Source organism: Polypterus senegalus, chromosome 5 (assembly GCF_016835505.1).
Source record: "Polypterus senegalus isolate Bchr_013 chromosome 5, ASM1683550v1, whole genome shotgun sequence".
Lineage (NCBI taxonomy): Eukaryota > Metazoa > Chordata > Cladistia > Polypteriformes > Polypteridae > Polypterus > Polypterus senegalus.
In genome coordinates, this window is record NC_053158.1 from 40887946 (window position 1) to 40913517 (window position 25572).

Below are 25572 nucleotides of genomic sequence, written 5' to 3' on the forward strand. Positions count from 1 at the left end.
CACATCTCTTCGTGCTCGCGCATCTTTGCATGCCTTTTCTCTTTTGAATCAAAAATTGCATCTTGCCTGAAGAAGGGGCCTGAGTTGCCTCGAAAGCTTGCATATTGTAATCTTTTTAGTTAGCCAATAAAAGGTGTCATTTTGCTTGGCTTTTCTCTCTTTTGAATCAAGAAATGCGCATGCTCCGTGCAACATACTGTCCTGCCCGCTGTTTCCTCGCGCACAGCGATGTCATGAAGTCTGCTTTTTAAGGTTGCTGGTGTATTACGTATTATTGTCGTTTTACCAGAGTGCTCTGTGATTGATGACGGACGGTAAACTTTGTTAAAATGGTACGGAAAAATTCTACTTGTTAGCTGTTGACGAATGAAGTTTTCATTTCAAAACTTATTTTATGATGTGCGCAGTGCCACTGAAATAAATACATGAAGAAATAAATACATAAAGAAAGACAACAAAAATATACATTTCTTGAAGGATAATTATTTATAAACACGTTTCATGTTGTTATTATTTATTTTTGTCACATTTTACAGTACTTTTGCATTTTTATTTCATTTTGTCTAAAATATTCCTGCACATAATGACATCATGTCTCATTTCAAAAATGGTAAATCGTTCGTAGTATAAATTTACTTCTCAATTGCATTAACACATTTGAAACACTGAAATTTTGAAAAAGTATGCAAATATTATTAGAGATATTTAAATGACAGAAAAAGCTGTTTTTTAATTGTCTAGGTATTTTAATTGAGATGAAATAACCTCCATTGACTGGGGTTCAAACTCCTATTTTATATCCTTTTTGTTCTTTGTTGAACTGTTTATTTATTTCTATTTGTGTTTGCTCTTTGGGACAAAAAACAACCTGAAGATTCCCTAGCAGTTTTACAATATTCATGAACTTGGAGAGGCGTCAGCTAACTCTTTAAGAATTACCCAGGGCAGAGGCCGGGGACCCACCTGTGCTTGCAGCCCCACTGGCGATTCCATATTTCTTAGCTGTATCGCTGGCATATGAGTCCTATTCTCTAGATGGGCAAAACTTCAAGCCTTGCCTTTCACTGCTGAAGCGTTACACGTTGTTTAGTCGCGGCGTTTGCCTCATTTCGACGTTGTGTCTCTTCGTCTGTGTCATTAGCACGACGTCATTGTTGAGCGGTGGTGTTTGCTGCTCACAGATCTTTTCATAGTGAGACGTGAGGTGCACGCATGCGCCATCTAGTGGCTGTGGTTGAGCGGGAGCAGACTCACACTGGTCCTTCGTTTATGTATGTCTATTGGCAATATTACTTTTGTTAATGATCTGCTGTATTTTCATTTCCTGTGTTATGTAGGTGCTCCTCCACCCTAAATATTTGAATGTTCTCCCAAAGTTCCTGGCGGTTCGTTTTGATTGTGTTTAGTAATTTGGTAAGTTTTTTTTTAGTTTCTTTTGAACTGTTGTTTTTTGACTTCACCTTGGATACTACACCTGGGATTTCTTTTGCCTACAGCTCCTTTATGCCATTGTGCTTGTGGGAACTTCATAATATACTGTAATGGAGCATTTTGTGCAAATAAACTTCAAGTGATTTATGAAGACCTGATATTTGCACTTACTGTATATCTAGCTGGGATTTGACAGTAAATCCCCTTTTGGGGGGTCATTTTGGAAGTGTTTTTTGGGACTTACGCACTTTGGGTCTCCTTTATCAAAACAATCTTCTGCTATCATTTTTTCCCATAAAGGACTCGGCTCACAATTCTTCCTCTGCTTTCTTTACTTTAATTTTTGTCCATATGTTTTTTAAGCTTTTCATTGTATATAATAAGCGTAGTTCAGTGCCTATAAAAAAAATATTCATGCTTTAGGAAGTTTTCACATTTTATTGTTACACAACATTGAATCATAGTGGATTTAATTTGGCTTTTGTGAAATCGATCATCAGAAAAATGTCAAAATGAAATTAGATCTCTGCTAAGTTGACTAAATTGATTACAAATATACAACACAAAATAATTGATTGCATATGTAGTTAGCCCCTTTAATAGAACAAACCTACATCATCAGTGGTGCCACCATTTGGTTGTTAAAAAAATTAGTTCAGTGGAGATCACCTGTCCGTAGACAAGCAGCTTCAGTTGAATGTCATGTACTGTAAATGCCCTTGAATGTGGTGCGTCAGTATCATGGCCGGTACAAAAGGACTACTCCAAGCAACTCTTTGAAAAACAAATTGAAAAAGCACAAGTCATGGGATTGAGATAAGACAATATCCAAGTCACTAAATATCCCAGTTCTATCAATAATTAAGAAATGGAAAGAGTATTGCAGAGTTGTTCATCTGTCTAGAACAGGCCCCAAAAACTAACTGATTATGTAAGAAGAAGACTAGTGAAGGAGGCCACCAAGAGACCTCGGAGAACTCTGAAGGAGTTACAAGCTGCAGTGGCTCAGATTGGTGAAACAGTGCAGACAGCAACTGTCGCCCTCATTCTTCACCAACTGCTGCTTTATTGAAAAGAGGCAAAGAGAAAGCCACCATTATAAGAAAAAAAAAAAATATATATATATATATATATATATATATATATATATATATATATATATATATACTGCTCAAAAGAATTAAAGGAACACTTTTTAATCAGAGTATAGCATAAAGTCAATGAAACTTATGGGATATTAATCTGGTCAGTTACGTAGCAGAGGGGGTTGTTAATCAGTTTCAGCTGCTGTGGTGTTAATGAAATTAACAACAGATGCACTAGAGGGGCAACAATGAGATGACCCCCAAAACAGGAATGGTTTAACAGGTGGAGGCCACTGACATTTTTCCCTCCTCATCTTTTCTGTTTCTTCACTAATTTTGCATTTGGCTACAGTCAGTGTCACTACTGGTAGCATTAGGCGATACCTGGACCCTACAGAGGTTGCACAGGTAGTCCAACTTCTCCAGGATGGCACATCAATACGTGTCATTGCCAGAAGGTTTGCTGTGTCTCCCTGCACAGTCTCAAGGGCATGGAGGAGATTCTAGGAGACAAGCAGTTACTCTAGGAAAGCTGAAGAGGGCCATAGAAGGTCCATAACCCATCAGCAGGACCAGTATCTGCTCCTCTGGGCAAGGAGGAACAGGATGAGCACTGCCAGAGCCCTACAAAATGACCTACAGCAGGCACTGGTGTGAATGTCTCTGACCAAACAACCAGAAAGACTTCATGAGGGTGACCCAAGGGGCCCATTTTCTCTAAAAGGCCCTGAGCTCACTGCCCAGCAGCATGCAGCTCGATTGGCATTCGCCATAGAATACCAGAATTGGCAGATGCACCACTGGTGTCCTGTGCTTTTTACAGATGAGAGCAGGTTCACCCTGAGCACGTGACAGAAGTGAAAGGGTCTGGAGAAGCCATGGAGAACATTATGCTGCCTGTAACATCATTCAGCATGAGCAGTTTGGTGGTGGGTTAATGATTGTCTGGGGAGGCATATCCATGGAGGGTCACACAGACTGCTACAGGCTTGACAAAGGCACCTTGGCTGCCATTAGGTATCAGGATGAAATCCTTGGACCCATTGTCAGACCCTATGCTGGTACAGTGGCTCCTGGTGCACGACAATTCCTGGCCTCATGTGGTGAGAGTATGCAGGCAGTTAATGGAGGATGAAGGAATTGATACCATTGACTGGCCACCACACTTTCCTGACCTAAATCCAATAGAACGCCTCTGGGACATTATGTTTTGGTCCATCCAATGCCACCAGGCTGCACCTCAGACAGTCCAGGAGCTCAGTGATGCCCTGGTCCAGATCTGGGAGGAGATCCCCCACAACACCATCTGTCATCTCATTAGAAGCATGCACCGATGTTGTCAGGCATGTATACAAGAACACAGGGGCCATACAAAGTGCTGCGTACAATTCTGAATTGCTGCAATTTAATTCTGGCAAAATGGACTAGCCTGCCACATCATTTTTTCACTCTGATTTTTGGGACGTCTTTGAATTCAGGGCTCTGTAGGTTGATCATTTTCATTTCCATCAAACGATGTGGCATCCTTTCGTTCCTAACACATTACCCAGTCTATATCAGTATAGATATCCAGGAGTATTTCTTTTTCCCATTGAGATCTGATGTGTTTTCAAAGTGTTCCTTTAATTTTTTTGAGCAGTTTATATATATATATATATAAGGAAAGGTGAACAAATCAGCTGCTGGCTTGCAGCTGCGGCTACCGAGCTGCATATTCTGCATGTTGCGCTGAGCAACAATCATTTAAAAGCCTGTACAGCAGCTGTCCTTTTGTCTCACTTCCTTGTTTCCCAGGACGTAAAAGTGTCTCCGAAAAAACTGTTTGTAAGTAGGGCGTGACATGCAAGTAGCCTCACGGGACTTCAAAGTGTCTCCCCGAGATGATCTCATCTCGACCCAAGTTTTTTTCATTTAATAGATAGATAGTCCCTCATAGGTTAAGATAGCCCTGGATATGACCTTCAGGGGGTCCACAGTGTGTCCTATAACTAACCTTGTCCTTTTAATTAGTTTGATAAATGCAGGAAAATCCCACAGGAAAACCTGGATATGCAGTCTGAAAGAGAACAGAACCTTGAGAGATTCGTTTCCAGCAGGACAAAGACCCCAAGCATAAAGACAAAGACAAAGAAATGACTTAAAAACCACCATGTTTATGTATTGGAGTGGCAGACTCAGAGTCCAGGGTCCGTATTTATTTTGTGTCTATGGACACAAATGGAAGAAACCTTGGGAAAGGCAGTTCCAAAAGAGACCCCTTTGCAGGTTGGTTGGGTGTGCAGTAGGTGTCAAAAAAAAAAAAATAGGGTAAATACAATACACAGAACAAGTGTAATCCTCAATACAATAATGCAGTAGAAATATTACAAGTACAGAGCAGAATTCAACAAAACCTTCCTACACCTATTCCCAGCTAGGACGGATAGTTCACATTTGAGAATGATTGACGCCATGACTGTAACAAGCACTAAGATGTATAGACTGAGAGACACACACACCAAATGAGTGGGAAGTCCAATGACAGGTATGTTTATTTAAAGAGGAATGCCTCAGGGGTTGTTCTTGCCTTGCACCCTGCGCTTACTGAGACAACCTTCCCTGTGACACTGCTCAGTATAAAGCACATTTAAGAAATGGATGGATAGATTTGTGAGCCACAGCTGTACTTTCGGATGAATGACCTTCCCACGGTTTTGGCTATGGAAAATGCCTCATAAAGTAAGTTACTGAAACAAGCAACAGCTTCTTCTCGTGAACTGATCATCTTGCCCTGTGTGATGCTGTGCCCCTCTCTGTTTCCAACACCCTTACATTCTTTGAGGCTCCGTTTATGCCCTGGGAGTTTCTGCCTGCCTTCTTGAATCTTCCAAAACATGTAACGTGTAAAGTGAAATGTTCCAGGGATTTGTGGAATGCACAGAGAGAGGAGTAAAGATATGAATCTGCACATTAAGTCGTGTTGCATGGGTATTCGGAGATGCAAGAAATAGTCGGGTATGTCATACTCAACTCAATGCCATTGCCAAGTACAGGGATGTCCCTGCTTAGATGGGGCGATCACGCAACAAACAAATGTTAATACAAATATCACAAGCTCATTGTCGTCCAGTATTTCTAAAACATCCCACCTTTCCCAGTATGTGCATGCTGATCTCTGCCTAGATGCCATCTTCTGGAAGTTCCTAGTGAGTTTAGAAGTTTCTCAAATTAGGAAAATATAGATAATGCTTTTACTCCTAAGAACACAGCCCCGTCTTGCACATCTCAGAGTGATGCACATTTGGTTATTTTTGAAGTCTTGAAACACTTAACACAGGCCTCAATCCAACTGATAGTTCATGGACAGAATTGGGGGTGGGGTACATATATATATATACACACACACATACAGTGCATCCGGAAAGTATTCACAGCACATTTTTTTTCCCTCAGAATTCTACACACAACACCCCATAATGACAATGTGAAAAAAGTTTGAGGTTTTTGCAAATTTATTAAAAATAAAAAAAATGAGAAATCACATGTACATAAGTATTCACAACCTTTGCTCAATACTTTGATGCACCTTTGGCAGCAATTACGGCCTCAAGTCTTTTCAAATATGATGCCACAAGCTTGGCACACCTTGGCCAGTTTTGCCCATTCCTCTTTGCAGCACCTCTCAAGCTCCACCACAGCCATTTTAAGATCTCTCCAGAGATTTTCAATCGGATTTACAGTAAGTCTGGGCTCTGGCTGGGCCGCTCAAGGACATTCACGGAGTTGTCCTGAAGCCACCGCTTTGATATCTTGGCTGTGTTCTTAGGGTCGTTGTCCTGCTGAAAGATGAACCGTCACCCCAGTATGAGGTCAAGAGCGCTCTGGAGCAGGTTTTCATCCAGGATGTCTCTGTACATTGCTGCAGTCATCTTTCCCTTTATCCTGACTAGTCTCCCAGTTCCTGCCGCTGAAAAACACCCCCACAGCATGATGCTGCCACCACCATGCTTCACTGTAGGGATTGTATTTGCGTGGTGATGAGTGGTGCCTCGTTTCCTCCAAACATGATGCCTGGCATTCATGCCAAAGAGTTCAATCTTTGTCTCATCAGACCAGAGAATTTTGTTTCTCATGGTCCGAGAGTCCTTCAGGTGCCTTTTGGCAAACTTCAGGCAGGCTGCCATGTGCTTTTTACTAAGGAGTGGCTTCCGTCTGGCCACTCTACCATACAGGCCTGATTGCTACAGAAATGGTTGTCTCCTCTCTCCACAAAGGACCTCTGATAGAGTGACGATCGGGTCCTTGGTCACTTCCCTGACTAAGGCCCTTCTCCCCCAATCACTCAGTTTTGATGGCCAGCCAGCTCTAGGATGAGTCCTGGTGGTTTCGAACTTCCCACTTACAGATAGAGGCTACTGTGCTCATTGGGACCTTCAAAGCAGCAGACATTTTTCTGTAACCTTCGAGGTCTACAGACAATTCCTTTGACTTCATACTTGGTTTGTGCTCTAACATGAACTGTCAACTGTGGGACTTTATACAGACAGGTGTGTGTGCGCCTTTCCAAATCCTGTCCAATCAACTGAATTTTCCACAGGTTGACTCCAATGAAACATTAAGCATGATCAGGGGAAACAGGATGCACCGGAGCTCAATTTTGCGCTTCATGGCAAAGACTGAATACTTATGTACATGTGCTCTCAATTTAATAAATTTGCAAAAATCTCAACTGTTTTCACGTTGTCATTGTCATGTGTAGAATTGAGGAAAAAATTTAATCCATTTTGGAATAAGGCTGTAATGTAACAAAATGTGGAAAAACTGATGCGCTGTGAATACTTTCCGGATGCACTGTACATACACACGTAAAGTTCACCCAAATAATTCCTTAGCAAACCCAATTTTAGGACAAACCATTTGAGACTAGGCAATGCCAGTTTGTCCAAATGATGATGATGAATTTGTTCGGCCTAGGATAAAATTGCACAAGACAAATCAAGTTTGCCCTAGGAGCTATACATTGATTTCAGGAAAATCTAGTTTGGATTAAGTTCACCATATGTATAAATTTCTCACTCAGAACTTTACAAAGTGGAGAACCACTTAAACCATTAATACGTGCAACATCCCCCTGGATGATGGAAATGGCAGCCCTTTTTGAACCAGTAAGCTCCCCACACATTAGCAATTAGGTGGCTATGGGTTGTGCAAGGGAGGGAAAAAAGAGATAGCCATTTACAGACACTGGATGATTAGGAGGCCAGAATGGGGGCAATTTAGCCTAGACATGATAAACCTGTCAAAAGCCTGGACAGTTACTTTACAGGAAGGACACTTTTTGTAGGTTTTCCAAAAAATGCCTCAGAATCTCACTAGCTATTGTTGGTGGCAAATCCTATTAAGCCTCCGCTCTGTATCCCAATAACAGATAAAAAGTTTCTAAACAATCAAGACCATGTTAACCTTGTGACCCCAAAACAAAGCAGGGTCAACACAGACTATCTACAAAGTCTTTTCAAAACTGCCACCAGAAAATTCCCACACTTGCCACAGGAGAAGGCCTAGCTCTACGATATGGATGTTTGAGCAGGAACACCTGATAGCAGTGCTCTGCTCACATCTCATGGATATCTGAACCCATACACGGGTCTAGAGGCTGCCTTTCCCTCCCTGCTCTCCTGAACTTGCACTTTACAGACTACCCTTGATGCACCCAATTACAACAGTGGCAGACATGACCCACTGCTTACCAATGACCAGCAACTTCCTCAAGCAGTTCTACAGATGAGAACTTTTCTTTCCATAGATGAGGTATGAAGTAATGTTTATTTTAGCAGAAGTATGAAAAATTGTTTCAGAAACTGACATTCATTCACTACAAAATTGTCTAATACAAGCCTTTTGTAAATACCAATTTAAGTCATCATCTTGCCAATTAAAAAACAACAGCGAAGTATGTTAGTATTTTGCAGGAACTCTCAGCAGAGTGTAGATATGGTAATTGGAACCTCCGTTTACTTTGATATCTACAAAAGGAAATGCATAAAGCTCAAAGTTGGATATTAAAAAAAACTGTCAAGACTGTAGATAAACACAAAACACCTACTGCCATTTTTGTAAACAAATTTTATTTCAGCTGATAGAACTCAAGCATCTGCAATGGTGACCTCAACTTCCACCCCAGGCTCAATACTAATGGAAGTGATCTGCTTGACAATCTCAGATGGGCTATGCAGATCAATGAGACGCTTGTGAATCCTCATTTGGAAACGATCCCAGGTTTTGGATCCCTCACCACAAGGAGTCTTCCTGGTTGTGATACGCAGGGTCTGTGGGAAGAGGGGGAGAAAAAAACACATCAGTTCACTACAGGTTCTTACAAAGACTTTCATAGCCAAATATACAAATTGTCCAATGTGAACATGATCTGAACCCCTGCTAGATCTTGCCTGAAGGTGCCAGAGTTGCCTTGAAAGCTTGCATATTGTAATCTTTAGTTAGCTGATAAAATTTGTAATTTTGTTTGGCTTCATATTTCAATAAAAAGCTTAAAAAAAAAATAGATTACACTTTTTCCCTAGATCACACAAACTGTAAAATGGTTATATCACTGTATGGTAATGTTAGATAGAATGCCTAAAAGAGGCTGGGTGGTCTTGTGGCCTTTAAAACCCCTGCAGATTTTATTTTTCTCTGTCCTCCCTGGCCATTGGACCTTACTTTTATTCCAATTTGTGTTCCCCAATTTTAAAAATTCTTTTTTTCGTCTTTTTTCATACATTTTCATTGTATGAAAATGTGCTATATAAATAATTGTTTTGGCTAATTTGACTGCCCTGGTACAACAAGGTTGGACCATCTAAATTAAAACATTCAAATATTTTTGAATAGTTAATGATTCTGGGTGTTACAAGTAAATAAGTTTAAATATTGCAGTATCACTAGGGAAACTGCATCAAAAACTCCAGACAGCTGCACCCTACAAAAGGAAAACACCTGCACTGCCACCTCATTTTCAGTCTAGTACGGATAATTGGGTGTTTATTTAAAAAAAAAAAAAAACAAGTAATGTAGCAAAGCACAGTGCCAGCTTGTGTGGCTAGTAAGGATTTAAGCTCCTAATCATAACTACTTATGGCCCGCTGTCCTGACAACGATCAGGAGGAATTTGGGTCACTTAAGACCACAACTAGCGCTTGGAGTACTGAGAAAAGTGCTATATAAATATGATGATTATTAATACGAGTCAAACCAGCAGCAAATAAGACTAATTGTTGGACACTAGGTTTTAGCTGACACAAAGCTCTTTAAAGACAATAGAATTTTAAAGCCAATTTTTACGCTTTAGTTTGAGAAATATTAGCATTAAAACAGTTAACTGCCTACTCATAAAATAAACCCATGATTCTCTCCCCCATGGATCTTGGGATTAAAACTGAATGGGACTCATATACAAAATGTGTTTTAGAGCACAGTAGAAACATTCAGAAAAAAATGCTCCACGTAGGCTGGGGTAAAACTACATTGTGAAGGGTCTGCTTGAAGGATAAGCTAACCATTCAGTATTATGAAAAAGCTGGTCATGGAAGTGCAAAAATAAATAAATAAATAAAAAAAAAAAAGACAGAAGCTTTGTACAGTGCATCTGGACTAACTATGCTAAAATTGGCAAGGATAAAAGCTATAACTTTTTTTTTTTTTTAAACAATCAAGTGATGTATTTTGCCTGGCATAAAAAAAAAATTCAGATGGCAGCATTCGATTGGACAGCCCTACATTAAACCAGGGTTTATAAAGCAGGTTTCCATCAAACACCCCCCCCAACCCTTCTCCAACTAAACATGTACTTAATTCCAATGATTTTTAAATATTCAAAAGGTTGAAGACTGAATGGTAGACAAAACTTCAGTTTTGAAACGTTTGTAAAATATATACATTTTTATATCTACTAGGCTGTGAGGCACAAGTTACTTGTGACCGACAGTAAATTGGAGAATTAATGCTTACACATTTCAAAGAAATGTGGGAGATTAACTTACATATATTAAACAGTCATCATGAAAGGTATGGTTTAGTGATAAAACTGCAGCACAGCGAGGATTCTTCTGGGACACACATATTCCACGAGACAAGTGTCTCTTAACGGGACTGTATGGTTTGTTTCGTAGGTTGGGCGTTACGCATTGGGGAAAATGAGGGCTAAAAACTGGAAGGATTGAAACCAAGCTTTGCATCATTTATAGGCTTCCTAATTTAAAAAAGCTTTGTGTTCATCAGGAACACCTGCGTAAAACCACAATTTTTCCTTTTTATGATCTAGATTCTTAATACCATTTATAAATTTCAAATTGCGTAAAGTACAATATACGCAACTACGAAGGGCATCAGTCATGGGGTTTTAACACAGCACACACAAAAAAAAAAAAAAAAATCTTGCAGTGAATGCAAAAAGTCTGAAAGTATCACTACAGTTGGAGTTCTTGCCAATTATAAAAAGCTAGCATAAATGACTTGGGACTGGTTCCAGAGTTCTGTAAAAAAGTGGCACCTACATTTTTCACCTTGCCAAGTGTAAATGCTCATGTAGGAATGCAAGAGTTATGTATTGCCCAATTGGCATTTTTTTGTTATAAAATGAGGGGGGGTGGGGGATACTGCAGCCTTTTTTCCTAAAATATCCTTACTCGGATATTAAATACTTGAACACTGAGAAATTTAAGATTTTCACAACTGCCCATATGCAGATTCTTAGAATGAGGCACCCCTTGGGTCTGCATGGGACCCTGATGATCTAGCACCCTTTAGTACCCCTTTGGCACTGTACAACACACCTAGAACTGTATGGTTTATTTCACTGCAACTTCCTGGTAATTTACTAGAAACAGTCTATCTGGGGCTATAGAGATGTTTTCACAGCAACAAGAGCAAAGACACACTGATCCACCGATACAAGAAATTCAAAGAAAAAATAAATTCCCCAGATACACACCACTCTGACTGTATACACAACACAGAACACCACAAACATGATCTTAAAAAAGGAAAGGCTTAAAAGCAAACCACCACTACTTAACCCCAAGTATAGAAACCTGGGTAGACCAGTTAAGATGCATATAGGCTCTTTGTACAGTCAAAAGGGTACAAGAAAATCAAGCTTGTTCTACCATTCACATTACTCATGACTGTATGTACACACACCAAGGTGGTGTTTGAAAACTACAAAGACAATAGAATCTCTACATCCCAAATATTCAGAACAAAGCATGGTAATAGTAGTAAAGGTTTCACCCTTTACATTTATTCAGGGAGAGAATGTGGTTCCACATGCTTACAGAGCATAAGTCTAGACAAATCCAAAATACTGAACACACATTTCTCCCTATACAGCATGCAGTTCACTGAATATGAAGCTTCAACTCTGTGCCGACAGGAAGATGGTAACCTACTATATTCATACAATGTATTTTTCCAAATACTTTGCAGAGATTTCTTTATGATCTTGCCTTTCACTGCTGACACAAGACTGTCTTCAACAAATTTAGTCACTCTAGCAGACAATGAAATACGGTGGCAGGAGTACACACAATCTCATCGAAACCCACTCAACTTCATCCAGACTATGCCCCTCATTCTGCATTTGCTTTCAGTATCTGGTCTGCACCAATGATGTGGCCCAATGAGAAAACAGGGGGTGGGGGGACGACTGGAAGTCTCTCCTTTAATAGAAAGTCTTCAGCAATGTGGACAACAAACTATGCCAAAGATCTTCAGAGTACCACCGGGCAGATTTATTCTCTCCAAAAAACCAAATTAAAAAAAAAAAAAACATACCGTTTAGAAAATATAAAAATGAGCGGCAGACTCCAACAATTTGGATCTCCAGATCACACACACAAACAAAGCACATTGAAAAAAGTTTAACACTACAAATGACCATGTGCCTACATCATCACACACAGGCCAGGACTTCCATTGAAATTAGATTTAGATTATATTTATATAGCACATTCCTTACTACTCAAAGCGATCTCCATGCAGGGAGGACCTGGGAAGCAAAAGCACAATCTCATTACTGCAAAGAAGCAGCACTACTTCACCACCTGTGTAGATCTCGCCCTATCACAATAGATGCCAAAAAGAAAACCCCTCTGATCAACTGGTAAGAGACACAATGGCTGTAAATAAAACCCAAAATCTAGTTCTTTTGTTTAGACACAATTACTACATTTCTAACATGGCTTGGCCAAAAAATGTACTTTAAGATCAGTAACTGACAAAGTTCATATTTAAAAGTGTGAATTGGTTTACTATACCTTGGTTGGCATACGAACAGGTCCTTTAACCTTCAGATTCTTCTCTTTAGCACCACGAATCAAATCAGCACACACTAAGACGAGTTAAAATTAAAAAAAAAAGAAAAAAAGGTCACTCTGACACTAAAATCAGCGTATAGGACATTGAAACCCAGGGCATGAAGCTCAGAATAGCGTATAACACAATCACCCATTAGTCATTAAATGGAAACATTGTCTTCATTGCCAGCCCAGGACTATAAACACTTTACATAATTAGGTTTAATACACGTCAGATATGCAGTTTTGCATTTCCTTCAACCCCAGGTACTACACTCACCTTTTTCCAGTGACTTCACATTTCTGCTGGTAAGGGTGATTCTGATGCGGTGGATGGCAACTTCTGCCTCAACAGGTGCTTTGCCAGTGTCCTTAAATGCCTAGTTTAAAAAAATAAAAGCAGATTTTCAGACAAGAAAACCTCTTGTTTTGGAAAGAAATCATTAAACTCCAACACTTGATAGGACAGGCTTCAGTCTCCTGTACAGGATAAAGCAGGCTTAGAAAAATGGGTGGATATATACAAGAAAAGCTATTTTTGGGAGGAGTGGAGGAAAAAGAAAACCGCATGATGAATAAATAAAGTTTTATGTAGCGCCTTTCATACACTCAAGGACACTTTACAATTCAATACACACATTAACAAGACAAATTACATACACAAAAAATACTACTCGTTGAAAAGATGTGGTAACAAGTTTAAAAATACTTTTCCTCGCGAAGGCGGAGAGGGAGAGAATTCCAGATTTTCGGGGCTATCACTCTGAAAGCTCTGCCACCCACAGTTACTAACCTGTATTTAGGTACGGCGAGTAACTTAGCGTCCGATGATCGTAATGCACTGGGGAGCATCGACAGATGAGGGGCTAAACCATTAAGAGTTTTTAAAGGTGAAAATAATTTTACATTTGATTCTTGAAGAAACTGGGAACCAATGTAAATCATAGAGGACAGGAGTGATGTGAGCAGATTTTTAGTGTGTGTAAGTAAACAAGCAACTAAAGGAAAGTTACTAATGCATTGCATGCAAAGGGTGTTCAGTTCTTTACAAACCATACATGGCCAATTGCTTTGGAAGCAGCACATGTGTATTACGCAGAAAAAAAAATTAGGTGCTTATTCCAGGATATATCTAATTTAAAATACCAATACTGTTTATTAATCAGAAGAGATGCACACAGTATCGTGTTTGGCTCGCCATTTCCATGTGATCGCTTAAAAAAAAAAACCGGGATAATTACTAAAGATCCGCGGTCTTCTGGGTTCTTTGGCCGCCAAGAAAAAGTATCGAGGGCAGGGGAGCGCACACCATCACCCACATGAGTGGATATTATACACAAACTAAAACAAAAAAGTTTGATATTGTCAGTTAAAAGGAAATAACACAACTATATGATGCGTTACGACATTCACGACTAACTGAATGCCAACTGCCTCTTCTTAATCGTTAAAATGACGAGGGTTTCTGGCCTACATTCTCTCCGCACAAGTACATATCACCCACACGTGCAATTAACCCAATATTAATACATTAATGCACAAAATACAATATTTTTACTCGTACCTTTACAAAACAAAAAGACATCAACATACCATGATTAAAAGTAGTCCTGACCGACGTATTCGTGAAATAAAAACGCGAACAGCGGTGAGTCAGGAAGCAAGACGACACACGTCTATATACTTCGACTGAAAGGACGGACATGCGGCCTTCACGGATTTTTATATCAAACATCCGGGGATTACGAGGCACGCCTGCGCACACATACCTGTCAACTGCGCCACGGGGTCTCTTAGTAGCCAATCCTTGCGACTCTCCGGCATGGCGCCACTTATGGAGAAATAAAAGGAAATACAACGGTAAATAGAAAGCAGCATGGCACGCGAAGTATTTAATATACATAGGATTGGGAAAAGCCGAGTAACAGTTGTCATGTTCACCACTCTTTGACACCGATAGGACTGCTTGATGATGACGTAGATAATGCGGTACACGGTTCATTAAGTAGACTTTTTCTGCTATAGCAAGGCAGGCAACAAAAAGTTTACAGAAGGCGTTTTCGGCTCAGTTTTCCCCGAGAGTCGAAGTGTTTGCAGCGCTTCATTAGAACAGGCGATAGTTTATAATTAAAAGCACACGTTAACTTTACCAGTGTTTAAATAGAGAGAGTGTTAGTTTGTGGAAAAGCCCAATTAACTTGAGAAAATTAGTCATTTAGTCACTTTACGCAAGCTTGGTCTGGATTTATGTATGAAAACTTTTTAAGAGATGAAATTGTCAATCACACCAACGATAACAAATCGTGTGCAAGACAAGAAATCATTCTTCCGTCTTCCAAATCCGCTTATCGAGAGCACGTTGTGGAGAAGCGGCAAGCACAAAGCAGGTGCAATCCTAGTACATCGCAGGGTGAATACACTTGCCCAAGCACACTTGGACCTTCATGTGATATTTCTCCACTAGTAAACATAACAGATATAATAAACTGACTGCATTATCCCCATGGCAACATAAGTTACATTTAACACTTCCTTGCGGTTTGGTCTTTAGTGAAGGATTAATATTCTTCCGTATCTAAGTGGGTCTGGAGTAGACAGTTGCAATTGTTACTTGTGAATGAGCAGCTCCCTGTAGAGGGCAAACCAATATTCTACAAATATGTTTTTTGATGTACAACAGATGCAATCCGCTAAACAGTCTCAAAGAACGTTTTTACCTAGATCCAACTTTAGCCTGGTGGACAGCGCCAGTTGTCAAATTCAGAAAGTGCTTACTGTAAGATGCTAAACTAAAACATACACCAAAAGATAAAACAATTTTTAGCAATGTAAGAAAAAAAATTCAAAGCAAGCATTTTTAAAAAAGAGCACCAAAATTGATAAACATCAAATGAATAAATAGCAAAAGAAAGGAAAACAAGCTGTGATATCGGTTGTGGGGCTGGGTTAAGTGGTTCACCAAACCATTCCTAGTCCATCAACAGTGGAAGCAAACTCCCAAGATTATAGTATTGCGAGGGTCTTACCTTGGAGTTAAAATCGCTGGTGACTCAGTTTCTCTCTCATCTCTTCTGGGGTCTCTTTCCGAACATCTTGCTAGGCAGCCAAAGCCTCACAGAGGGCAGAGGAGAGGCATAAAAACAGGTTAGTAATATTCCTCAATTTTGCTTATCTGCTATTTCAAAAGGCATCAGGTACAAAGTAAAAATCAACCCGTACCATGCCTCAGTCAATTTCAGTTAACACTCACAAATCTATATGGGAAATGTTGGTCAATCTAACAGATACATTTGTGAGATGAGGAGAAAACTCATTGCACCTGTAAAAAAAAAAAAAAAGCCACACCCTGAAGAAGTGTCCTCTTCATCGCAGGACTCTTCACATTTACTCATACTGTACCAGTTTAGAGCTGTCAAAGAGCACAAAAGTCTTCTGGGTGTGACAATAAAATCCACACGTGAACATGCCAACAACACACAAAAATGGTGAAGAGATTGGTTATTCTATTCTAGAGTTATGAGGAAGCCGGTCTAACCACTGTACCACTATGGTACCCCAAACTTACACACACACACACCCACCCATTCCTAATTATCCATCTTCTCCAACTTATTGTCCATTACTGGGCCATAGGGAGAAGGAGCCAGTTCGAACAGCACTGTGCCTAAAGGCTGGAACCGTCAAAAGGATGGTACAGATGTCCTTCACGGGCATATTCTGCTTTTGCGGTTAACACCAATGACGACTCCCACTGAGCTTTTGTTCAGCTATCCCCCACACTTCACTATTTTTTTTTTTTTTTTTTTAAGGTTGCGTAACGACACCACCCTTCCCTAATTCGGTCATAGCACACACACACCCCCCAATTGGCCCAGAAAAACAAAGAACTTAGGCAAGGCTAACTGCTGCGCTACCATGATATCAACACTGCATCAAAAACTGCAACAACATTCAAGTACATAGACCCGTGCATTTACCGTGATCATTAGCAAGTAGCATTTAATCTACCTAACATAACCCCGCCCTCTGTCACGCATTAAAAGGATCGTGCGCAAATTTTTTTTCTTTATTTAAACACTGTCAGAATTCGGAGGTAATATTTTATACACTTGTAAAACCATAAAAAAAAATATCAGCCTTTGATACCCCGTCCCACTTTTTTTTTTTTTTTTATACAGAGACCAACAGTTCCTCTACGGTGCCAAGTAGCTGCTCTGCGCTCGGTCTTCCCGTTGGCTCAGCCTCCCAACATTGGCCGAGCAGAGCTCCACAGGAGCGCCCCACGCCGGTATCCCTGAAGACGGCCCCGGAGAGGTCCGGTCGCAGGTGATAGGCCACTACGGCATACAGAACGTGCTGGCGATCCCCGGCATAAGGTGGCTCCCTAGTCAGCATCTGCCACAGTGTTATCCCGAACGAGTAGACGTCGGCTTTGGGAGTAACGGCCTCGCCCCTAAGCAGCTCTGGCGCCTTGTGAGTGTAGGTGCCCCCCAGGGGGCGCGCCTGAGCAATTCCCAAAGAAGACGAATCGAGACAACTCTCCAGCTTCTGGGAGCAGCCAAAGTCTCCGATCTTGCACACTCCGTGGTCAGTGAGAAGGATGTTGGCTGGCTTGACGTCCAGGTGAACGATGCGTTGAGAATGCAGAAAGTACAGTCCACTGGCAACATCCTGGGAGTAGCCGAGGGAAGCACCCACACCCAGCGGCTCTGCGTGGTTATAAATGATGCGATGCAGAGAGGCAGTGCCCGCGAATTCCATGATTATAGTGCCCACGTAACCATCGTTGTCCGGATCGTTGGGAACGCAAGCCGAGGCTGCCAAAACCTTTACAATGTTTTCGTGGCTCAGATGCGCGGCGTTCAGCTCCGCCCAAAAGCTGTGCCGGGACGCCAGCTTGCTTTTCATGCACTTCACTTTCTTCACGGCCACTGGACGCTCGTAATACGACCCCTTAAACACGGATCCGAAGCCGCCCGATCCCAGCAGCTGGGACAACTTCAGCTGACTCCAGTTTATCGTGCACCAAGGGAAACGCCGACATAGGTGCGCGGACTCTGCCCCCGCCTGCCTGAAATGCGGCGTCGGGCTGCTATAAGGACCCGGCTGCACTTGAAAACGAAGCTCGGTGGGACGCAAGCGGCTCACTGGATTAGGTGACGGCATGGTCAGTTCGGAACTCGGCGGTACAGTGCATAGAGAAAAGTGAAGGCTATTGAGGGGTGGGGAAGCAAACCCGATCAGTGCTGCGCCTAAGCCCACTCATTTAATTGCGGCAGACCTCTTTAATAATTACTGCTAATTACGGCGAGGGCAGCGTTAAGCGTCCGCATCGTGAGTAGTGAGAATGATCGTGCCGGAAAACATGAAGTAAATATGCGGATCGCAATAAAAAATGAATTTAGGGAAATAAATACGGTGGATTCTGGGAGAGTAATCTTACCAATAATGTAGACTGCGTGTATTTGCATTCGTGACACTGGGCTATCTCTTTACGTGTAATTAACACAATTCTTATTAATTTGAACAACATAATCGAGTCGTATTTGGAGGGCGCTGAAGCGCCGATCCGTACTGAGCCCGCTTAATAATATTTTACTAGTCGGGTTGGGCAAGAAATAACACTGGAAGTGACGCTACTCAGTCCCTTCGCGTACATTGATTCAGGACACACCAGACAAGTTGAGTTTTGCCAATTGACCCATCATGCGCCTATTGGGAAAGTGAGACGAAGCACAAAATGCAGTAGCATTTTCACCAGAAATATTCTTTGAAATGATTTTACATGAATTACCCCACTACACAAATACGAAATTCGTAATGTAGACTGCGGGGATTGGGGCGTGCACTGATTAAAGAATAGAGAATGTCAAAATTAGGGGCAGATCTACAGGTAAATTAAGGTACCCTTACTTAATGGTGTCGGACCAACCTTCTGGAAGTGGCTGTGGACTTTGATGGGGACTGACATCCAAATGCTTGCCACTTCTGTAAGGCAGTCAGTCTTCTTTTATACACGATCATCTGGATCAAGAATATATCCATAAAAACTCAGTGGTTGGAATGTATTGGGATTAATAAAGTATCTATCTATCTATCTATCTATCTATTTGTATTTTGTTTTCATTGTTCAGCATGGAATTTACCTATTTAACCTGCCTCTCCTTCAGATACCCCAGCCAAAATTAGCAGGCTTTCAGGCTTATGTCATTGTCACCACCTAGCTATTAACTAAACCCAAACTAGCTTGATGAACTAAATGGCACCCCCTCGTTTGCCAAACTTCTTATGTAATTAATCCATTTTGTTTCATTCTTCCTTATGCTTGCATGCAGGTTCAATGCTGATAATCTCCAGGATAATTTTTATTTCCATTTAAACCGAAGTTTGGTGATGGGGTCAAAATTCACTTTTCTGTTAAATTCAGATTCTGATTCTACAATGTTCAAAATATCGAGAAAAGTTTATTTTAGCGTCTGTGTGGGTTTGATCTGTAGCTCTGGGCAAGGAAGTCTTGGCTGACCTGCTGGGCTTGCTGTCACCGTGTTCTCACCAGAAGAAGCACTTTCAGCTGATGGCATGAGATAATGTACACACATAAAATACAGATTTGGTTAACTGCAGTTAGAAAAACTGTCAAATTGATTAGCATAAACAGGACTTATCTGTGCATTCAAATTATCATTGAGGTATGGGAGATCGACGATGGAAGGGGAAAAAACTTAATTCTAAAGAACACCTGGAGAAAACAAACCTATGGGGTCCACAGTTGGTTATAATATAAAAACATAGAGAAAGTCAGACACAGAACAGTATTATATAAGATTGAGCTGGCGTATCTAATGAGACACAAAATCATTTCATCATCGGATTCATCATTGGATTCAAAGGCTCTTAAATATGTCATCTTGATTCAAAAGCAATAGATCATGCATGGGACAGTAAAGAAGAATTGCAGCCTCCGCAATATGATACAGGAAAAAGTGCAGCTCGCAGTGCAAAGATATGATTTAATTATGATTAAGAGCGATAGAAACAAACCAAGAAATAGAAGAATATTTAAGACAGCAAGTATAAACGAGCAGCGATCAAGTACAAATTGTTTTCATGAAATTGAAGAAAAATGCAGTTTTTAAAGTGGTGTAGTGGTAGGAAATGTTGGCTCCCAACGTGGAGTTTCCATGTTCTACACATGTCTGTGTAGGTTTTCTGTGGATGCTTCAGTTTTTTTTCTACATTCCAGAGACATGCCAGTTAAGTGGATTGATGATACTAAGTGGGCTCTAGTGTTGGTGTGTTCACTCGGTGATGGACTGGTGCCCTGTCCTGTCCAGGGATCATTCTGGCTAGCCTCTGATGCTTGCTGGGGTAGGCTTCAGCTTCCCCACAACCTTGCTGAGGATAAGCAGGTTTAGAAAATGGATGGATGGAAGTTATCTGTCAAACTGAAACTCTGTATGAAACCCACTGCTTAAATACAACACACACATAAGAAGCTAGTAGGTTCAAGCTTCATCACTTTCCTTATAAATGCTAGATGTATATACAAAATTGTGACAATTGCCACTGATTGGATTTGCCTCTCCCAGTGAAAGGTGTTCCCTTTATACTGGAATATGTCCTGGGGGTATATCAAGATAGTATAGGTGTTAAAGAAGAAATATATGACCAAGACAGTATAGGTGTTAAAGAAGAAATATATGACCAGTCATATTCCAGCATCAGCAGGTGCTGTTCCAGAAGTCAAGTTATAAATAGGCCTGTTTGTCTCCAGACCTACAGAACTGCAGGGCTCTCCCCATAAAACCAGCTAGGTAACTGACTGCAGGTGTGTGCTTGAGTTTTTATACAACTAGTTTATGACTAGAATTGTGCACATAGAATATCTACTATCTATCACAGAATATCTCATATCTAGAGAATCACGGGGAGCATGAGTGGTGTCTGGGTGGTCTTTTGGCCTTGGAACCCATGCAAAGTTTCTTTTCCTCCAGCCTAACTGGAGTTTTTTTTTTTTCTGTCCTTCCTGCCATCTGATCTCAACCTTGTTTTGTTGTTACTTATTCTTTAATATCATTGCCTTATCTTAATAGTTTTTCTTTTCTTGCAACTTCCTCTTTGTCATCTTGTAAAGCACTTTGAACGACATTGTTGTAAGAAATTGTGCTATTTAAGTAAATGTTTTTGTTGTTAGGTGCAAAACATGGAGGTACAAGGGGATCTCAGCCATCTCTTTGAATTAAGCAAGAGCCTCCTTGAAAGGATATTTTGTGAGATACTGGTGCTGTAAAATCATTAAAAATGATCATATAAGTTATAATTTGAAGAAGAAAACTCATTTAAAAACAGTAATACAATAAAACATGATTTTTGTCTAATGGTTTTAGTGTGGGCTACATTTCTTAAAGTCAAAACAAAGCAAAAACAAAACTAGTCTAAAATTAAAACATTAAAAAAAAAACACACAGAAAGCACAAAATGTGAAATCCAGAGAACAGCCAATAGACAGAAGTTTATAGCTTATGCCACAGCAGCCATTTTAAGGGGTGCTTCACCCAAAAATGATATTTTTTTATATGGTACTTACCACATGTACTTGTTGGCCAAGAAAAAAAAAATAATATCATGTATTCATGGAGAGAAACAAAATTGACATTCCAGAAGCCAATAGTGAACAGTACTGTAATGGCAAACAATGTGAAAACATCCATTGAAAAAAGAAAAGATAATCTCCCATTACTCATGTTGCATAATCCACACGTGAGTTATTCAGTCATATACCCCCTTAAAAATAAAGGTGCCAGAGTGGTCTTCAGAGCAATGCAATATGTGAAACCACTATTGGTTACTAAAAGATAAGTCCACATGAAGGTTCCAGAAAGAAACTTTATTTATTTAGACCAGGGGGCTTTTCCCCCTGCTCACTTCGCTTGCCAACCCCCAGGCTTGCGCTACGTGCCAGCCCCTTCACGTCTCTGCTGCTTGCGTATGTGGATTTCACTTTCACCAAACAAGAAATCTTTTAATTCTTGCAGATATGCCTCTTCATTGGGAAGAAACACTACTTTTCCCTGATGGCAACACGAATTAGACAATCTACAAGTCTCTGACTTAAAGTTTAAATCTGAACAATATATTCGATCTCTTTTCACTGTTCTGTTATTTTACCGAGTAATAATTTCCATTTGTTTGTGCTAATGCGGTCTTTACTATCATTTTTTGGAGACTCTCAAATTTTACTACTTTCATTATCTCTAACCTGCTCTGCATGTGTATCACTCCAACGTTTTTAAATTCTTTACGACGTTCTACTTTGTCATCTACTCTTTGTCTTTTATTTCTGGCTCTGGGTGTGGTTAAATCTTGTGCCACAAAGTCTCATCTTGCGGGACATGAAAGTATCTCTATGAAAAAGTCACGTCTTGACCCAAGATTTTTTTATTATAATAGAAAGATCTGTAACAGGCTCCATACAGTAAATAACCAACAAATGACAAAAGATATATGAAATATCACTGGGTTCCTGATTTTAGAAGGACCCTCATTACATACAATAACACAAGCAAGTTTTCTTAATCTGTTAGCATCTTGCTAAGGTAGCCCACCATACATTAAAGATTTCAGTTTGTTTCTGCATATTAGGATTTTTTTCAAAGCAGAAACAACCAACTTCATATGTTGAGAACCCTTCCCAGAATAAAATGGTGCTTTGTCGAGCAAACCCAGTAAAGAACCATAAAATGCCAGTACCTTGAAGAGTGTACTCAAATGCAGGCTTTTTTGTTAAAATGTTGTTAAGTAGTTACTTCTGGATATCAGAACTCATCATAAACAGGAAACCCAAAGCCTCATTGGAAGGATTTTTTGAACTGACGACCTGCCTCCCCTTAGACATATACAGGTAGACGCTGCATTCACTGTGTTGCCCAGTCGACACGATACGTCAGCGCGTCCACCCTTTTGTGAGTGGCAATAGTGCAATTTAAACTAATACAGGTAGACGTGGAAACCGGGTTTTCTAATGAAAAAACAATAATGTTTAAAATAGTATTGTTTACATACAACAGATTTTGGCGAATCATTTAAATGCAATTATTTATATCCATTTATACACTAATAATGGCAATTATTGAGACAAAAACTTGACCAATGTCTGAAAGTCAAAATAGTAAGATTGCAACTGGCAGTCTGGTCTTTCTTTTAACAGTGAAATGATACACTCAATGACAAAAATAAACAATTTTATTGTAAATTGGCTTAATTTCTGAAAACATTTCACTCATTCCTCTCTCAATCTCTCTCTCTCTCACACACACACGCACACACACACAATGTGGTTACTTAAATATATACAGGATAGAGTCTAAAATCCTTGAAACAGAACTGTCTTACATTGTTTTTTCCGGGTGTTGCCACTCTGTAATTTGAGAGTATTCAGTCTGGCAATATGGTGTGGCCTTAGTTTGTGGAAGACAGACACAACTAAAGACATGAGCATGAAATGATGGTTGTCAATTTCAAACTGTGTTTCCTCAATGTGCTCCTTGAGAAAAAACACATCATCTGAACCAATCTCAGCCCGAATAAACTGATTGATCGAAGATACACTGACAGCTTGCCCTAATGTCGACTGTCGGATAACACGCCCAGGTACTTTGACCACCTTGACTGTACCCTCAGAAGGAATCATCAAACCTCCTTTGTTTTTTAATGTGAACAAGTGGTAGCTTTGATCATATAATGCTGGTACAGCATCTGTTACCAAACTAGCACGGCACACATCACAGGTCAGCTTTCTCCTGTCTAAGGGCTACCTCCCACTGCTTCCTGAGGTGGATTTCTTTGGGAAACCTTCAAAGTTTGAGAAATGTTAACAGCTAACAACAATCTATATAGTAAATGATTAAATACATTTAGCCAAAACGTTGCTTGGAGGCTCACTTGAGCACATAAATGCATAGCTTTGCTAGCTTAGCCTGCCGTAGCCGAAGTTAAGAATATAATGCGGGATTTTCTAATGGCCAAATAAAACCAAAACAATTGTTCAGCCTTACGTATGAAATGTAATCCCCCGGGATCTGGTTTGGAGCGTACAGCGGTTTGTACAATCCCAACACATGCGTGAAGTATCTTTATCCATTACTTCACTCCACAGCAGTGCCACTCGCAATATGGCGGCGACGTTGACGTACGATGCTGCGGGCAATGCGCGTCTAGTAATTCTATGTCTATGTGCCTCCCCACCTTATGTGTTGGTCAAGAGTCTTGTGGGATTCATTGTTGGCCAAACAGAGGTGTAACTCTGGGAAACATTGTTTGCATATGAAACTGGGACTGTTGGGTTTGAAACTGCTCCTGATATGTGGACAAAATGAGAAGTCGTTAATGTATAGTAAGCTACCAAGCAGGATCCAACAGAACTAGTATTTTATATTTCTGCTACTATCTATTCATGTTTATTTATGGAGCCGGTTCCACCGTATGTTACTGATCTGAAAGAAGGATCTTTCTTGAACCCTCAAAATGGTTCCGCTACGGCACTGCTCTGAAGAACCACTCTGGCACGTTTATTTTTAAGAGTGTATATTGTCTTTATTTTAGCCATGTTTCATTAAATATTACAGTATACCAAGAAAAGCGCCGAAGTGGATATGCGCTTAGATAGAATCGTCGACGTAGTGACGTATTTTTAAGGTACAGATTACAGTATTTTATCAGTGCCCTTTATTTGGATTAAAAAGTAACCTACGATGATTAAATGTTTCTCCTGCTAACTAAACAATACGACATATTCTCATTAACATAAAAACAGAAATTTTTGATAGTTTTAAGCTTCCATCCTTTAGATGGCAGCAATAGATCACTGAGGTCTAGAAGAAAGAGGATTCTTTTTGTGGGACAGTTACCGAACTACTAAGTGGTGTCCGTTTCAAACGTGTGAATACGATCGTCTTTCTAAGGCGCTATGGTATGTGTGACACTTGCAGCTTTAGTCACAATGATTTATTATAAAAGTGCAGGCTTCTCTTTTTAGTGGTGAAATTAAAGAGCCACCCCCATCCCTAAAACCACATAAGAAATTCCTAATGAGTAAACAATTCAGAAATGAAAAAAATGAAAACAAATAAAAAAAAAAAAAACTTTAAATGTCGGTAAATGAAAACAGATGGCAATTTAACGCACCCGCTAAAAACGGCAGCGACGCTATTTTGGACGAACAAGGCTGTATTGCGATTGTCCTAATGTGCCATCATGTAATATTATGTCAGTTACAAATAAATTGTAAAGCAAGAATTAATACATAACCGAATGTACATCAGGTTCGATTATCTTGTCAGTTAGAAAAAATGTTACCGTTACTCATGAATTGTGCAAAATTGCTTTCTCCAACTAAGCACGGATGAATGGCGTCCCGGCGAAGGTAACTGTATATTTTCTTTTAAAACCAAGATTCAAACTATGCATAATTTGATGCATAAACTAATTTGAATTCCATAACTCAAATCAGCAAAAAGTTGAACTACAGTAATCATCCGGGCATTCTTTTAAACCAGCGAAAGCAGCTTACAAAAATCTGATCGCCAACTAAAATTAAGTTAATAAAAAATAATATAACGGCCCCGTTCGTGTTTACTGCTGGAGGAAGTAAAGAGGTCTCTTAGCGCACAATCCCGCATCTCAAAAATTGGCAAGGAATTACATACACACAAGAAAAAAGATTTAAA

General features: G+C 40.1%; 2 protein-coding genes and 1 non-coding gene across 3 annotated transcripts; all 3 read right to left on the reverse strand.

The window, feature by feature from the left end:
- Nucleotides 1–8601: 8601 nt before the first annotated feature.
- rps20 (ribosomal protein S20) lies at nucleotides 8602–14569 on the reverse strand. The gene is made up of 4 exons (XM_039754525.1): nucleotides 14441–14569; nucleotides 13128–13227; nucleotides 12809–12882; nucleotides 8602–8824 (listed from the first exon to the last, which is right to left on the reverse strand). Exons 1-4 carry the CDS (start codon nucleotides 14441–14443, stop codon nucleotides 8642–8644), a joined length of 360 nt encoding a protein of 119 aa, XP_039610459.1. The 5' UTR covers nucleotides 14444–14569; the 3' UTR covers nucleotides 8602–8641.
- LOC120530431 lies at nucleotides 12967–13036 on the reverse strand. Its single transcript, XR_005633970.1, has one exon. It is a non-coding gene; the product is annotated as a small nucleolar RNA U54 (small nucleolar RNA).
- A 2326-nt stretch (nucleotides 14570–16895) lies between the features above and the next one.
- Nucleotides 16896–18226, reverse strand: mos (v-mos Moloney murine sarcoma viral oncogene homolog). The gene has a single exon (XM_039754524.1). The coding sequence runs from the start codon at nucleotides 18011–18013 to the stop codon at nucleotides 17018–17020; it is 996 nt and encodes a 331-aa protein (XP_039610458.1). The 5' UTR covers nucleotides 18014–18226; the 3' UTR covers nucleotides 16896–17017.
- Between the last annotated feature and the right edge of the window lie 7346 nt (nucleotides 18227–25572).